The sequence below is a fragment of the Arvicanthis niloticus genome, chromosome X (assembly GCF_011762505.2).
Source record: "Arvicanthis niloticus isolate mArvNil1 chromosome X, mArvNil1.pat.X, whole genome shotgun sequence".
Classification (NCBI taxonomy): Eukaryota; Metazoa; Chordata; class Mammalia; order Rodentia; family Muridae; genus Arvicanthis; species Arvicanthis niloticus.
The window spans coordinates 31598407-31616727 of NC_047679.1; the positions used below are offsets into that span (position 1 = coordinate 31598407).

Consider the following 18321-nt stretch of genomic DNA (forward strand, 5'->3'; position numbering starts at 1 on the left):
ATGGCCACTTTCAAATCTTTCCCAAATCTATTATATCTGGATTAACTTAAAGTAATTTTCAATTGATTCATCCTCTTTCACATTTTATTTTTTGTAACATAATTTTTGTTGTTGAAAATGACATTTTAGATAATATAGTATAGAAAGTCCAGATTCGTATGGCCCTCATGCCTCACTGGACAACGACAGGAGGACCAGAGCCACAACAAGGTCCCCTTTAAATACTGGAGGTCAGGCCTCTATCCCTGCCTTCACAAGATTAGAATTGCCTCAGACCTTCTATACTTGGAGAAGGGAAGAGATGTCAGGGGCAGCCCTGCTCATACACTGAAGGCCTAAAATCAGCCATAAGCCTAAAATCAGAAATAGGCCTGACATACATGCCTGCTAACACAAAGTCTTGGGTCCCTGTGAAAAACCACTGAAACAGATGGTTATAAGCCATTGTAAACAGGCAGCTTTTGTGGAAATTTACCAGCCTGAGTAGGCATAGACCTTGTAAATAGACAACCTTGGCAGATAGTACCAACTTAGATAAGGACAAGTGAATCATAGGCAGAGTCATAGTGACCTGTCCTCTGAACCTTCACCCAGCTGATACCCTGTTCTGAAAGATATCTGTACTCCCCCTGAACACCTACGCTCCTGTGTCATCCCCTTCCCCACATCCTGAATTTTTGTGTTTATAACTCCTGTGTTAAAAAGTAAAAATTATGATTTTATAATAAAAAAAAGAAAGAAAGTCCAGGTGCTACTTTACTTTTCTGAGATCTTTTCTGGATTTACACTGCAGAATCTGTCTTTCCAGAAGTGGCTATGGATCCCTGTGTCCAATTTCAGTCCTTTATTTTATATTTTAGGTTTACTTCCTGGTGATTACTTCATGTATGCAAGTTCAGCCAAGAGTTAGGGCAGACTTAGTGCTTCAGCATTTGAGCATGAGTGCTTTGAAAGTTAGACACCTCTCTGACTCCCTTGGCTTTTATATCCAGTGGGCTTTCTGTGCTCTCCCTTGTACTGGACATGCTATTGCATTCAACCATGGGTATGTGGAATGCTTATTTATCATTGTGCCCTTTTCAGTTTCAGAATCTCCCTTTGAAATTTCTGACTGGCTTTTCCTTATTGGTTTTTTTTTCCATTGGGTTTGTGATAGTTTAGCTGAGAAAGATACATTTTCAGCTAATTCTTTCTTGAAGAAAGTTAAGTTTTCTATTGTACTGGGATCAAAAAGAATAATCCCAGCAAGATGTCCACCAAATTATGCTCTATTTATTCCCCAAATCCAGCAGGTTACTTCTCACTTTTGGCCAGTTATCAGGGACCTAAAATACATGCTTGTTGACCATTTTGCCCAGGTTTATGCCTGATCCTCATGGAAAGGAATTGTCAGCTATGTCATACTATCATCTCCCAAAAGCTGATTTGATGGGCCAGCTTTTAAAAAATTAGCTAATATTCTCATTTCCATGACTTTGGTGGGCTGTTTATATACTATCTTGGGCTCTTTCTTAAAATTCTGATCAATACCCAACTTTCTTCTGGATTCTAGAAACACTAGACCCTTGTGTCTCCTTTTCCCTTGAACTATTAATCTCATCACCATTTCCCCTTTGATGCTCTTATGTGCACAGTCTTGACTCTATCAAACTTCTATGGAGCACATAGGTACAATTATTTTGTAAGTTATTAGCTTTAAAGAATAGAGGATCAAAGATTAATCAGTCTTCTGTGTATCCCTGATTTTACTCAGAAAGTAAGTACAAATGAAAAATAAACAGATGGTTTTACATCTCCTTGCTAATGACAGATAATAATCTATAGCCATCTGCTCCACTGTCCTTGCATCTCTGCTCTTATCATGTTATTTCTCAGCCTGTCTATTCTGTTCCATTCCCAGTCTAAATTATTCATAGGCATTCTAGATTTAGGACTGTAAAATCTGATGACTCAAAGCAGATGACTTCAGCAATGGATTTTCAATATCTTTGTGACCATGTTCATGTAGTAGGATAGTCATAGACCTATGTAAGTCATCCCACCCTTTTAAATCTTATTCATAGCAGTTTGAACTTTTAAAAAAATATTTTTCTTTTATATTTTGGAATTGTAATGTAATTATATTTCCCATTCAAAGTCCTCCCATATACCCTTCATTCCTGTCCTTAAAATTCATATAGTCTCTTTTTCATTGGCATAAACACATGAATATACATATACTCCTAAATATAATCTGTTCAGTCTACATGTTACTTATATGTATGTTTTCAGGGCTTACCATTTGGTATTGAATAACCAACTAGTATGCTCTACCCTGGAAAAAGACTATTTCTGCCAGTATTAGTATTCCTTAGTTGCCAGTTGCCTATAGATATTTGTGTAGGATTGAGGCCTCATGGTCTTTCCATATTTGTATGCTTGTTGTCCTTGTTCGAGTCATGCTTAGGGAGTCATGTTGGTGAGACTTTAGCTTCTGATATACTAGGAGGCACAGTCTCACAGCAAACTCTCTGATCCCCAGGCTCTCATAAATCTTTCTGCCCTCTCTTCTGTCATGTTCCATGAGCCTCGGGTGAAGGAAATGCTTCATAGACGTATCCATTGTGATAGGGCTCCATAACTCTGCATTTTGACTGGTTGTGATTTTTCTATAATGTTCTCCTTCATTTGCAAAGAGATGTTTCCTTGATGAGGAAGAGGTGGAGGCTACATTTATTTTGATGCATTATGCCAATTGATTCTGATATTTTTCTGTTCATTTTCTTCAGCTGACCTGCCTACTAGAGAAAGTGGAGTATTGAAATCACCGACTATTAAAGGATCAATGTTAATCTGTTTCTTTAATTCCAGTAGTAGATACTTTTAAATGAAATTGGGTGTCCCTGAGTTTGGTGCATATATATTTAGGATAGTAATGTTTTCTTGGTTAACTGCTGTTTCTTTAGTTAGAATGAGGTGTCCCTTTCGAAATCTTCTGATAATTTTTTGTTTGGAGTCTTTTTTTTGCTTCTTGTTTCCAGTTGATTGCTGTTTTTTATCCACCCTTTTACTTGAAGGCAGTGCCTGTCTTTAAAGCTAAGGTGTGTTTCTTATAGACAGCAGGTAGGCAGATTTTGATTCCTTATTCAGTCAGTCTCTGTCTTTTAATTTTAATACTAAGGCCATTGTTATTTTAAGTTATTTATTAAAACATTTGTGTTAATTGCAGTCATCATGCTGTTGAGGTTCTTTGTGTTCTCAGTGAAACTTTTTTTTTTTTTTTAACAGTTGTGGTTCTTTATTTCTTTCCACAGTATCTTTGCTATGCATAGTCTTCTCTTCAGCCTAAAATACTGTTTTCTGTATTATTTTTCAGGTTTGGTTTATTGGATATATTTTTAAGGCTGTTATATCTTGGAATATTTTTCTTTTTCCTTTAATTATAGTGGATAGTTTTGCTGGGCATATTAGTCTAGGCTTTTAGGACTTGGGATGCCTTTGTACAGGCTCTTCTGGATTTCCATTGAAAAATCAACTGCTATTTTGATGGGGTTTCCTTCATATGTGAGTTTTTTCTCTTACAAATTTGTTTTGTTTTGTATATTTAGTGTTTTAACTTTGCTATGCCATGTATATTTTCTTTTCAGGTCTTCTCTATTTGTGTTCTATGTGTTTCTTATAGCTGCATGGATGTGTCTTTCCTTAGACTATAGAAATTTTCTTCTGTGATTTCGTTCAAGTCTGTTCTATGCCAGTGACTTGGGAATCTTCACTCTCACCTATGTCTATATGCATGTTCCCTTCTTGTGTTTAAGAAATATTTTTCACATTCTTTGCTTACTTTGTCTAGCAATTCTACTGTATCTTCAAGTCCCAATACTCCATACTCCATTTATTCTATTTGTAAGGCTTCCCATCGAGTTTCCTAGATGTATTACTACTGAGTTTTTCAATTTCATCATCATTTCATTTTGATTCTTCTTCAGTGTTCCTATTTTCTTATTGTCTCAAGTTCTAGATTCTCTTCATCATTTTCATCAGTTTGTGTTTTCTTGGGCATCACTCAGGTGTTTATTCTCTTTAAATTTTTTCTCCCTAATTACTTTGAGCTGTTTCTTTATGCCTTCTTTTAATTCCTTAGATTCTTTGATGAAGTTTATGATTGCTCTTTTAACTCTGTGTCCCTGGGTTCAGCTAGGTAATTCTAAATGAAAAGTGTTTCTATAGGACTGGTATCTTCTAGGGAGAAGATATTATCTTGAGCTTTCATATTGTTGGCATTTTTTTTGCAATGAGATATGTGCATGTCTGTTTGTTAGTTCCGGGTCTGTTACAGACTAATCAGGTTGAGGTAGAAGAGAGGATGTATGAGTGGTTTGCATCTAGATGTTGGTAATGGCTTGGGTGGAATCATGTTAGGTAGACAGAGGGTATTGTTCTGGTGTGCAAGATATATGTCCTGGTTCAAGCCTTAATTGTTGGGGTAGATCTGTCTTTCTAGATTAAAAGGTTTACTGTGGTATGGAACATAGTACATACTATAGTATGTACTGTGGGGTTGGGGGACAGGTCAGAAGGTCTTGGCAGGAGCTTAGACATCATTTGTAGAAACATGTGGGATATTTGGATGTAGTAAAGAAGGGATCTGTGGGTAATGGCACATAGGGCAGATCCAGTAAGAAGTTTAGAGCTTGGTTACTGCACTGACACTGGTGGCTAGACAATGCTGAGGCACTGGATATGGGACCTGGACTAGATCTGGCAGATTGGGGAGAAGGCATGGAAGGAAAGGCACAGTAAGACTAAACAGGCTATATGTTATGGAAGGATATGGAAGGATATGGAAGGATATGGAAGAGCTAGTTGAGTGAAGAGGTTGAATGCTATGCAGAAGGGACCTATAGTTCAAACTTTAAAACTCTTATCCTTTGTATGTGTGTGTGTATGTGTGTGTGTCTGTCTGTCTCTGTGTGAGATGCTTTCACATATATGTGTAGGTGTACCTGTGTGTATGGTGTCTTCCTCCATACCTTCCCCCCTTATGTTCTGAGACAGAGTATTTTTTACTGTACTTGGGGCTCATTGATGCAGCTAGAAGAGCTGGACTGTAAACCCTGATATCCTCCTATCCTTCCTACCACTGGGACTATGTGTCACAATGCCTGGCTTTTCACATGGGCACTGAAGATTTGATCTTAAATACTCACACTCACTAAGCAAGTATTTTACCAGCTGAGCCACCTCTATGTTATTGAGGCTGCCAGTTTAATTCTTCAATTTGAAAAAAAATGTTATTTATTTGGTCATGGAGAGTGTCTAGGTTGTCAGTGGGAAAATTACTAAATAGGCCCTTTTAAACTTTATTCTCAAATATTCTGATGGTCTTAAATATTCTTAACATTTTATTCATGCCTTTGGAAAATTCTAGGTGACATTAACTTGTATAGTTCCCCCCTCCACTTTGTCAGTGGGACACAAATATCAGGTATTCCTCTATATTCATGAGGCATTAGTACTGGGACATCTGGACATCACACAAAATGTGAGGATGCTTAAGTGCCTTGTACAAAATGATACAGTCTTCGTATTTAATCAGTGTACACTTACCTGTAGAAGTTCAATCATCTTTATTTATAGTACCTAATTGTCTAGTTGCTTTTCTAATGCTGTACTAAAACACTATGACTAAGGCTACTTACAGAAGGAAGGATTTATTTTGGGCTTACGGTTACATGGGGATAAAAGTCAACTCTGACAGGGTAGCCTGGCAGCAAGTAGCAGGTAAGTTAGCTAAAGCAGAAACTTAGAACTCACATCTTTTTTTAAAACTTCATTGATTCTTTGTGAATTTTACACCATATACCCCAATCTCATCCATTTCTTTGTATCTGCCCTCCACCCTTCCAAACTCCCCCCAAAATAAAATAAGACATAACAACAAAAACAACAACATTGTCATAGAAGCTGTAGTGTGTCACACAGTATATCCTTTTGTCTACACATCTTTACTTGTAAAGGTTCATTGCAATGAGTCGTTGATCTGGTTTGAGGCATCTGGCTTCTGCTGCATTATCTGTACTGGATCCTCACAGGAACTCTTCTCAGATATCCTGTTGCGCTGTATCATAGAGATTCTATAGCTTAGGATTTGCAGCACTGGTGCTTTTACAAGCTCCAGAGGATCATAGATGGGGTAGATGTTAGGGTGGGCCAACTCAAAGCCTTGGATCTGGATCTAGAAGGTAACTGAGTTGATCAGCCTTTCAGTTCACCTGGACCTGCACCACCAGCATGAGCTCTCGAGCACTTCGTTGGCTAGCTTACCCAATGGTGCAGCCACAGGCCAGCTATTCAAATCTCATGCCCTTGGGCCAGCTCACCTGCACCCACAGCACCAGAACCAGGTCCAATATGCTATCTGGGTGAGGTGCCTGGCCTGCTGTTCCAAGTGCTGCAGCCAGTGAGGGTCAGGACCAGTTAGCTCTCCTGCTCTCATGACTTTGGGGCCAGTTCTCTAGCCTACATAAGGCCTGGAGGGGTTGGGGAGAGAATCTCTCCCTTGCATATGCCACCACAGAGCAAACAAGAGGCAAGAGGTCACATCTAAACTCTAAACAGGAAGCAGAAAGAGATAACTTGAAATGATGGGAGTCTTATCCAATCCCAAAGCTGGCCCCTAGTAGTATTACTTCCCCCAGCAAGATCAAATATTAAAATGCTTGAGACTGTTGGTACACTTTATCATTTAGGGAATAATAAGAATCTGTGTATGTCAAGTACAGATATATCCCCCCCCCCACCAAGCTGTAGATACACAGTGCTGTCTGAATTTACTTCATGAAGGTATTAAATTGATTGAAATATCTTTTAACATTAAAAATAAATGTAATGTTTGTAATTCTTCATCAATGTATATGTTTATTTCAGAGAAAAGAATATTAAAAAGTTTACGGTCCTATTTCCATGGCAAAGTGACATGACTCAAATTTTCTTTTAAAGGAAATACCTGTCTGGTCCATTTCAAGCATTGTAGGGAATTTTAGCTTCATGAAACCCATGGGCTTTAATTGACATCTTTTAGGTCTGAAAATTCATTATTTAATCAACCGAGGAGGTTGCTGGAGTAGCTCCTCTGTACTAGTTTACTTTGAACAGCACATCATGATTACCATTCCAAAAAGCCCTGGAATAACATTTTGCTTCTTTGTGGGGCTGGGAGATAAATACCCTTTATCATCTTTGTTTTTTCTCATGGAATCCATTTTAGTTGCACTAATATGCATTAAGAAGTTTCTAAGGCAATGGGAAATGTCAGCAAGAATGAAATTAATTGGGTGGTCATCCCTGAAGGTACATATTTAGGGATTGGTTCTCGGAATTGTCACTTCATCAGTTTGCTTAAAAAATAGTGGATTTACTTTACTGCTTGGCTTGAGTCAAAAGTAATTTCTTTCCCTCAGGATCCTCTTATTTGACAGAAATGATTCTAAGCCAGCTTCCTTATTAACTCACTCTCATTCTACTGTGACAAAACATGTCTGGGCTCTATTCTCTAACTCTTATAAAAGATTTGCAAAACCCACATTAAACATGTATACAAATTATAGTCTTTCTCAGAGTTTTTGTTTGCAAAAGCATTATTTATATCATTGGATGTGACTAATATTATTTTCAGGATATTGGTAAGAAAGTATCATATATTCATGTTTTTTTCATTTCATATTCCCTGGACTACCATTAAGAGTTGATGAATAAAATGTGAAGTTTTAGCCTGATTATATCTATTTTAGATAGTAGAAGTAAATCTGAGTATCAGCATATTTCAGATCATTGCATTTTGGTATTACATTCCTTTTAACTATACCTCTGTCCTATATGTTTTGAGATTTAAAGTTTATATAAGACTTCTTTCCTCCCCATTATCTATTATTTTCTTCCATAAATACAGATTTCAGGAGACATAGTAAGAAGAATCTAAGGTATTTGAGTGGTATTCTTGTTTATTAACATAGATGCATATTTAATAATAGATTTAGTGATCAGAACCCGCTATTTGGACAATTGTCTTAGCTCATAAATCATCCTAGGAGGTAAAGTGCTCCAAACTAGAATGCCTTCAGGGCCCCACCAATTAAGAAATGGGTCACTTGGACAAGTGTGAACAATGAAAAGAATTAGTGTCTATTGTTTTGATTTTAAGGAATTCTAACTCATTTTTAAAGATCCATCATATTGGCAAATAAAACTGTTTTCTGGGAAAATCCAAACTGTTAGGTAGATCTTAATCTGTACAGAGTCAACTTTTCTACATTCTACTTATTTGCTGGTGAACATCAAACTATCTCCCAAATTAGGGGCTCAAAACCATAATAATCATTTAATGTGTACATATTCTGATTCTAGGCATGGTCAATAGACTTAGCTCTGGGGTTATTGCTCATAGTCATTCATTTAGTTGCAGTAAGATAGAGACTGGGCCCCCTCTCTTATATTTGTCCTTTCCTTACTCATTGATAAATTTCCTACTTATTGGTACTAATTGGTTAGAACACCTATGTATGGCCCCTCTGTGTGTGGAACTTCTTAACAGAATGCTGGTTGATGGACAAAGTTGAATAGCAGGTTTCTTGAGAGAGTAGAGGAAAGAAAGGAGAGAGGCTATTCTTTTGTGCATCAGTGTATTGCCTTTGGAAATTCCAAAGTGTCTGTTTAGAAAATATATTACTCTTTAAAAACTTTTTTGAGACATGGTCTCATGTATTTCAGCCTGACATCAAACTTGATGTGTAGTTGAGGATTATCCCCTGGGCTCTACATTCTAAGTGATAAGACTATAAGTCTATGCTATCATGGTTAGTCTATGCAGGGTTATGGATGGTACCCAGTGCTTTCAGCATGCTAGGCAAGTACTCTACCAGCTCCGTTCTAGTTCCATTTCATCTTTTTCTTTAGCAGTGAATCAGCAGGATTAATCCATTATAAAAAGGAAAGGAATTTGGATTTCATATCTTAATGAGAGAAGAATAAACTATTTTGAAAACAGATATTGAAAGTTTGCAGCAGAGAATAGTAAAACTAAATATACAACAAACTTGGATACAGTAAAGGAGATGTACAAAATATTTCACAGATGGATTGGCATCATTCCTAAACAAACAGAAGAAACAAAAGCATCAACGACTGATAGAACCTGCTGGTACAGACACTTAGCATCAGCTCCAGAGACTTTTAAGACTCCAAATGACCCAAGAATAAATAGCATCTCTGATAGTTGTAAGGGTCAGGAATAAGAAGGTCATTTATGTGAGGTAACATGTTTTATCAATTCTTGCTGAAGCTTTAGAAGTCTCTCTGTAATGGACCCCAGGCAGTGCTTATATCTTTGTTTTTTTGTGCCTTTGTCTATCAGCAGTTAGAACATGTTACTGTATAGTTGTCACTTACAAAAGTTTACTCTTTAATCAACAGGCAGAGAGTGAGAACTGATGAGAAGAGAAGGGACAGTCTGTAGGAACATGCATTATTACAATGATCACACATATATATTATGGTCTAACTAATTTCCTGTGGTTACATGCCTGAGGTTCTGACTTCTTTGAATATTGGCCTCTTCATCTAAGAGCCAATAGCACTGTGTGAATTCCTTCTCACCCTTTCAATCTGCCTGACTTCCCATCTGCAAGTAACTTTTTTGACCTCTAGTCCTCTGTTGCATCTATTTGATTCTAGCTGAAAAAGGGTGAATGTGATTAGATCAGCCTATCTGGATAATCTAAGATAAGCTTCGTCTTTTCATATTCTTAACCTTAATTACACCTGAAAGTTCTTTCTGCTATATAATGGCAGGATCTCAGGTATTATAGGTTGTGACAATAATTCTACTCACTACAGATAGAAAGCTGGGGTCAACAAAAAAATACTCTCTTCTCTACTTGTTTTCTCAACAAAGTAGGCCAGTCAGTAACTTTTGGATAAACAACCAACAGTGTCTAATTTAACAATTTATTTTGATTTGACAAAATGCAAGGTCCTCTCTTGATTACTGCAAATGTCTCTAGAATAATGCAAAGCCTAATAAAACTACTTTGAAATTTAAAAGGCCAGACTTCATCTCTAGATGGGCTAATGATAAAGTGCATAGAACATGGCAAAATGCTTAGTGCCTACTAGCTAATAGTCACAATGATAGGATGGCATATTCATAGGCTTTTCCACAAGTAAAGAGAAGCTGTGAATGGACCAATAACAACCAAGAGTTGGTTTCCCAACCAGAGCTCCCCAGAGTCTAAACCACCAGCCTGGGAGCACATAGGGTGGACCTATGGCTCCAGATGCATTTGTAGGGGAGATTGGCCTTGTCGGGCATAGGTGGGAGAGGAGATCCTTTGTCCCATGAAGGCTAGATGTTGAGTGTGGGGATATTCGAGGGTGGGGAGGTGGGGGGGGGGGGGTGGGGGGGGGCACATCCTCATAGAAGCAGAAGGGGAGATGTGATAAGGGGTTCCTGGGTGGGGTGGGGTATGGGGTAAAGTTTATAACATCTGAAATGTAAATAAAATATCTAATAAAAATATAAAAAAAAAGAAAAGAAGAAAGAGTTGGTTTTCTGCCAGTCTTATGTTAGCTTGATATATATTAATGTATTTCTCTGATATTTTCTATTAGACATTGAGTAAAAAATGATTGTTTTGAAAAGGGATTTATACACATCATTTTTTTAATTTGGGGTTTGAACCCAGAGCCTCATTAATGCTAAGCATGTGTTGTACCATTAAGCCAAACACTCAGTAGTATACAAGTTTACTTTTAGGAATTTAACTTAAAAGAAATTGTCTGAGTTTAATCATAAAAGGTGGTCACTGGGCTAGATATCATCTGGTGCCTATCACATAGCCCATGAAACAAGAGTGATTTTTAGAAATAAATATTTGAATTGGTCTGATGATGATGGTAAGCCATAAGTTGAATCACAGTTAATCAAAACAATATCCCACCTCAAAAGAATTGTCATTTTCATGAATAAAAGTTATACTTACTGATTATTATATTTGAATTTCATCAATCATTACTTGTGGATTGGTCTTTCATATCTGTATAATATCTTCAGTTTTGCTTCATCCATAAAGCCTGAAGTTTTTACATTAATTTTTTACAGTAAAAAAGTTCTACATTCTGAATTAAGTAGCCCATGTAGTCAATATAAGGGTGTAGACTGTTCAGAGCTATAAGGAATCCTAACATCTCCTAATATAATACCTTCACTTTAATTCATTATTATTATTAATTTATTTGTAATGGTAAGTACACGTGTGCTCATTCTATGATGCACAGGCAGAGGTCAGAGGACAACTTTCAGAAGTGGGTTTTCTCCTGCTATGAGTTCTAAGAGATTCAACTCAAGACACCAGAATAGCATGGCAAACACTTTAGCTGCTGAGCCATCCTGCCAGTCCAGTACCTTCACTTTACAGCTAAAACCAAACCCCAGAAAGATTGTTGACTGATCCAACAAAACTCATCTGGTTATAGAGATAGTTTAGGCATTTGCAACTTAAATCAGTGGACTTTTCACTGGAGTGGTTGGACACTATAGTAGCATGGTGTTGTATTATTAATTTACTTTTAAATGGATCTCTGTGTTATTACCAATCTAAAATGGTTTTGTGGACAGGTCAGGAATGATACAGGCTAGAGAGGTAGTTGGGTCATGTGAACAAAGCCTGGCAAACATCAGCTTGCTGGTGTGTTTCCATCTTCCGAGGGAACACCTCTGATTGTAGAACTTCTTGTTATAGTTTTGCATATGCACTCATTTATTGTTGTTAATGAAAATCCAGGTATACTAATATTGTTTTGTTAAGTTATATTTATTTTTATTTTATGTGTATAGGTGTTTTGCCTGGATATATGTCTGTGCACCATAGATTCCCTGGGACTAGAGTCATAGATGGTTTTTAACTAACTACCACACATGTTCCAGGAATTGAACTTTTGTCCTCTGGAGGAGCAGCCAGTATATTTAACCACTGAGCCATCGCTCCAGCTCTGATAATATAGTCTTGCCAAACTGTGCTCACATTCTGATAAGACTGTTCATTCAACAGAGTAGGAGCCCTGAATGAGGCAATAATTTTCCCAATATCCCTGTTATTTATGGTTACTGTTTTCCAATCTGGATAATAATGGCTACCCTCTGGCATTTGTCTCTCTTTCTGCAGGTGGTTTACAAACCCAACAACGGTCAATGCCTTTTACAGTGCATCTACCAACCAGATACGTGAGTACCAGACTGTGCAGGGGGATTGTATTGATTCTACAGTTTGCTTTTGGTAGATTGGTCATCTTCATAATATTAACTCTTCCAATCATTCAACATCTTTCCATCTCCTCGTGTTTTCTTCAATTTCTTTAGTGTTCTTAATGTAAGGGACTTTCACTTCCTTTCTACTTATTATTCCATAAGAAGAATTTTGTGTCACCATTGGCTATTAAAACTATAGTAAACATAACCACAGTGAAGTTTTCCATTAAAAGGAACACATTTGTTTCCTATCATAACCATCTTGATTATCTTCTCCACACTATCCTAGCATCGATGAGGAAAATGACAGTTAACTGTGGGAAATTTTTATGAAAAAAGAAGCTTGAATGTGTTGTGATTAATCCTAAGATGTAATGTCTTTAGGATGTTTATTTCTGTATGTTGGATATGTGTAGTTATATATGCTGCCTTGGTTAGCTTTAAATATCAACTTACAGCTTTGAGTTATCTGAGAGGATATCCCCCATTGAGGAATTGTATATGTATATGAGAGTGAGAGCAAGTGAGCAAGCCAGAGAGAAGGAGAGAGAGAGAGAGAGAGAGAGAGAGAGAGAGAGAGAGAGAGAGAGAGAGAGAGAGAGAGAGAGAGAGAAAGAGAAAGAAAGAGAGCCATTGTGAGCAGCACTATTCCTAGGCAGGTGGTCTTAAACACCACAAGAAAGTAGTCTTCAAGCCTCCAAGTCAGCTAGCAAGCAGCATCTTCCACAGTTCCTGCTGTACCTCATTAGCTGTGAAGTGAGTTCCTCTGTCAGAGGTAATCCTGTGTGGAATGTCAAACAGATCTAATTTCAAGTTCCTGCCTTGCCTTTCCTCAATGATGGACTATGGTTTGTAAATGTAAATCAAACATTCCTCCAACCCAAAGTTGCTTTTGGTAAAGGTGTTTATCACAGGATTAGAACGAGCTAGAATAAAGGCTACGATTAATTCTTAAAATTGTCAGCTTTCAGTATGGCAAGAATTTTAAAAAATCCGGCAGCATCCAGTATTGGTATTAAAGATCCTGCCACTGGTAGAAACAAATTAGGCAAGTTGACAATGTGTAGAAAAGCCAGAGATATGCCTGTGTATCTGTGACCATTATCTGCATGCCTGATCTATCCCAGGGTTTTGATTCACAGTGTCTTCTTTGGATCATCACATCAACAACAACAACAACAATAACAATAACAAAAAACCATGGGGGAACTTTTTAGAAGTGCAACTTCTCAGATTCTAATGGATACACAAACTTTGGATGTGGGGCTCTAAAACTGGTTTTAATAAAACTTTCAATTTCCAATTGTTTCTACTGAACACTAAGCTTTGAGAAAACGTTCCCACAGAACACAAAGCAAGGCAAAAAGAAGCCCATGTGAGAATTCATGTGGCAGAGTATTGATGATAGCAAGAAAGGGAAATAGTTTATGTGTCCCTGGTATATGGAAATAAACAAATGTGGCAAATTCATCCAAAGGAATAGCATACAAAAGTGCAAGTTAGATGGTCTATTATGGCACCTATTAACATAGATTTCCATAATAATTCAGTTGTACAGCCAATCAGCAACTTGAGAAAATATATGGACAATGAAACCACATTAATAAAGTTGAAAATTATACAGAATAATCCTATAGGTTGTTTACAGTCATATCCATTTGCAATACAAGGCATTCATGAAAAGGACAGACATCAAATTCAGGTTGGTGGTATGATGTCTTGTGGGGAAAGCTGACTGCTCCAGGTTAAACTTTTTTTTTTTTTTTAATGTTCGCTGCCACTTCCTTGATGACTGAGCTTTAGGGCCCAGTCCTGCTTCCTGTTCTCTTTGTCCCTGTTCTCCATCTTTGTTCATTCCTTTACTGATCACATCTAATCTTGTGGCTTCAATAGCATTTCTACATTGGTGAACACAGAATAGAATTTGTAAGATTGTCATCCTTGAAAGATTTGTAAGAGTCACCATCTTTGCTCTTGTGACCACCTGTCTCCTAACTGGATGACAGGAAGAGCCTTCTCACTGACCTTTCTGTTTCTGCTCTCATCTCCTCTGGACTGTTCTGTTTATGGTTATATCATATCAACCTGGTCTTCAAATCCTTCTGTTCATATTTCATCTCACTGAGCTTAAGAATTTCTTGCAAAGATCAATAAGCCTGTCATTTTTTTCTTCGTGGTAAGGTCTCATGGATCCCAGGCTAGCCTCAAACTACCTATGTAGTTGAGGATTGGCCTTGAACTTTTGATGCTTCTGCCTCCCACTTCCTACTTTCTTGGAATACACACACACACACACACACACACACACACACACACACACACACGCAGTTGAAGGATTGTGTTTACTACTATAATCGCCCTCTCATGGCTACTGTTGGAATTGGTAATCTTCAGGATTGGTCTTGAGAGTAATGAGCAAAAGGAAACAAAGCAGATGGTGCTAATTTTTTATTTCTACATGAGTTAATATAACCAAAGAGGTTGTTAAATATTTTGAGTGTCACTTCTTAGTATGTAAATATTCATTATGCTGAAAATGCTGGTGCTTTCTTAAGGTCCAAAGTTCCAAGTTGCAAACCAAGCTGCATATGTTATGGGGAGAATTTGAGATTTTGATTTGAGATCTCAAGTACAATTAACATTTATAGTATTTATCTAAATGCATCATATGTAAAATGCCTGTTGAATGATAGAATACTGATTGGATTATTCATTCTATTAGTTTTACTAACATTTGTAAATGTTAGTGTGTGTGGGAGTATGCCATGGAATATATGGAAGTAAGAGGACAGCTTGCAGGAGACGCTTCCCTCTTTCCACCTTGTGGGGATTGAACTCAGGTTATGAGGCTTGGTAGCAAGTGCCTTTATCCACTGAGCCATCTCACTGACCCAGACTATTTATTTTGATAGAAAATTTTTATTGAAGAAACTTGTATTACTCAGGCACATGTCCCCAGATAAGTTAGTGGTAAAGTTTGTATATCCACAGTAGGAAAGACAGAGAGGTAAGATCTTCGTTTTTTCTTCTTTTTATATTTTGTAATTGATTATTTTATTTATTTATTTCCCCTCTGCAACCCCCCTAACCCATCCTCCTCCCCCTGCTTCTATGAAGGTGCTCCCTCACCCATGCACCCACTCCCACCTCCCTGCCCTTGCATTCCTCTATGCTGGGTCATTGAGCCTGCACAAGACCAAGGGTCTCCCCTCCCATTTGGTGTCAGATAAGGCCATTCTCTCCCACATATGCAGGTGGAGCCATGGGTCGCTCCATGTGTTCTAATGAGACTCATTTATCCAAAGATTTCCTGATCGTTCTGGTGCTTAAGGTTACACTGCTGAAGGTCTTTTCTGCTTTTCACTCATAGCAGACAAGGGAAGTTGAGGGGCAAGTCTTTCTTTGGAAGCTCATGTTTTCACTTTGAAGTAATCTCTATACTGGTTTGGTGGAGTTCTGGTGTCCATATGGTTGTGAGAGCAGAAACCCGGTGCCATGGGAGTGTCTTAGAGAGGAACAAACTGGGCCACCATGATCAGGAGAACTATAGAAAGGAGTGAGCTGGGCCTAAAAGATGAATGGCTATTCATCTGGCAGAGCAGCTCTGGAGGAATTGTGAAGTAAGTCTATTCTGCATGTCTTGTGAGGAATGTCTTAGTATCTCAAAAATGTTCAGGTTCCTTTGTCAGAAGTTGTACTTCTACTTCTGTAGCTATTGATTTCTCTCTCTCTCTCTCTCTCTCTCTCTCTCTCTCTCTCTCTCTCTCTCTCTCTCTTTCTCTCTCTCTGTGTCTGTCTGTCTCTCCCTTCCTCCCTGTCTTTCTTTCTGTCTCTGCCTGTCTGTCTATCTTTGTTTCCCTCTATCTCTGTCTCTTTGTCTCCATCTCTCTGTTTCTGTCTCTCCTCCCACTTTTCTCATAACTACAAGGTTCAAACTTTCTTGAGAATCCAAAACAATGCCCAAATACTCATTTTTCTGCTTGACCAAGTAGAAATAAAAGGCAGCTGATGCCCACTGAAGTAGAAAGATGGGAAAATGTCCTCAGAGTAAAGTGATGCCAGCCATGGCTGGGATCTTTCATCTTCCCTTTCCATTTGGGATCAGCTTTCTGGGAGTGCTGGACACCCCCAGATGTATCTTTTGTCTCTTTGTGGTTGCCACATTATTACTGAACTTGGGCATTCGCAGCTGGTCATGTAAGCCAGGTTCAGCCACTGGTACATAATAAGTCTACTAAAAGAGCCATATTACTAGTGATAAGCAGAAAAAAAGATTCATTTAATATAGTAACACTGGAAAGAGGGACAATTAGGTCAAGGAACTCCTTGCAAGTCTGTCTTCAGAATTAAAGCGTTAAAGCTTACTAGGACTTTTTATTATTATACAATATTTGGCACATTCTAAAGATCTATGTAGCATCCTGGCACATGCTACATAAAAAGTATATTAAAATATACTTATATACATAGAAAGTATGTAAGAAAGTTAGAAGTACATAAGAGGATGCAACATCAACATGTGCTGTTAAAGCATGACTCAGTAAAGAGCTGAAATCCTACCAGTGTCATCTGAGATGCTTATCTGCTTCCCATCTTGCTCTCCCCATCACTGCAGAGGCAGCCAACATACTGCTTTTTAGATTTATCTTTTTTTGGGGGGGGAGTGTTTACCATATAACTTTGGCTGGCTTAGTACTTGTTATATAGACCTTGCTGGCCTAGGACTTATAGAGATTCCCCCCTCTAATATTGGGATAAAAAATACACTACTGTGCTGGAGTGTGTTTGTCTTCTAAAAACTAAAATGTTAGCATTAATGATACTGTTTCCAACATAATATAAATTTATTATACTATAGTCTTCAAAAGTTGTGGTTTTTTCAATTATCATTATTTTTAAATTTTGTTTCATGTATATGGGTGTTTTGATTAGAAGTGTGTATGTTCCCCCCCCCCCCCCCATGCTTGACTGGCACATACAAAAGCCAGTAAAGGGCATCAGTTCCCCTGGTATTAGAGTTACAGATAGTTGTGTTGTGAGCTGCCATTTGGATGCTGGGAATCTAACCTAGATCCTCTAGAAGAGTAGTCAGTGCTATTAACTACTGAACTATTTCTCTAGCCCCATTATTTTTAAGATACACACACACACACACACACACACACACACACACACACACGGCAAGTGTATACATATATGATATGTGGGAGCATGTGCTTTTTTTTTCATTTTACTATACGTTGCTGTATAGTATTCACTTGTCTGACCCTACACCCAGATTATCAGTTCTCCTGTTGAGAATGCTCTCCATCCCCACAACCCTTGCAGATATTCACTCCTAGGAATGGGGCTTCTCTGAATAGTCTTATGCATTTTCTTCTGAAGTCGGTCAGGATGATATTCCTCAGTGGACTCCTTGCAGGGAGAATATGCAAGTTCTTTACAAGATATTACCAGATGCTTTTTAAAGTGAGTGTTCTAAATTCCAACAGTGTTTCTTTTGTTTCTCACTCTCATCAACTCTTGGTATTTACAGACTTAATTGTCACCAGTCTAGTGAGTTTAAAAGGTCAGCTCTTATGCAAGAAAAGGGTGATGAGATTGTCTCTTCACTGGTGTTTCCATTTCTTTCAAATGTCACTAAAGGCTTACTGCTCCTTTGGGGAATTAAGTGTATCTAACAATAGTTCTGTCCCCAGGGTTTCCCAGTACTGTGCCTTTTTCTTGTCTGGGAAGGGCTGACCCTATCAGAACTTTTCTGACGAAGTAGCCATTTCAGGGTAACCCAACGGGTTCTAGAAAGCTCATGGGCAGAGGGGTTTTAAAATGAACAATTTGAAGCAGGATTTTAATTAAGAGATTCAAGCTGTTTCTATTTTCCTAATGACCAGTGCTTGCTCTCATTGTAAATTACATTACCAGGCAAGATGACAACGAATCCTTTGGGTGACTTTTCCCCCCTCTTTCATTTCTGATTTTCTGGACTACAAATTAAGACAGGTGGAATTTCTTCTTACACATCTCCCCACTGGGTTTCCTGG

The 18321-nt window shown here is 38.0% G+C and overlaps 1 protein-coding gene across 1 annotated transcript in view; it reads left to right on the top strand.

The window, feature by feature from the left end:
* Positions 1-18321, top strand: part of Phex (phosphate regulating endopeptidase X-linked) — a 214456-nt gene that overhangs the window by 147875 nt on the left and 48260 nt on the right. The window contains exon 15 of the mRNA XM_034485262.2: positions 12198-12256. Coding sequence (XP_034341153.1) covers positions 12198-12256 — 59 coding nt within the window. The remainder of the gene's footprint in view (positions 1-12197; positions 12257-18321) is intronic.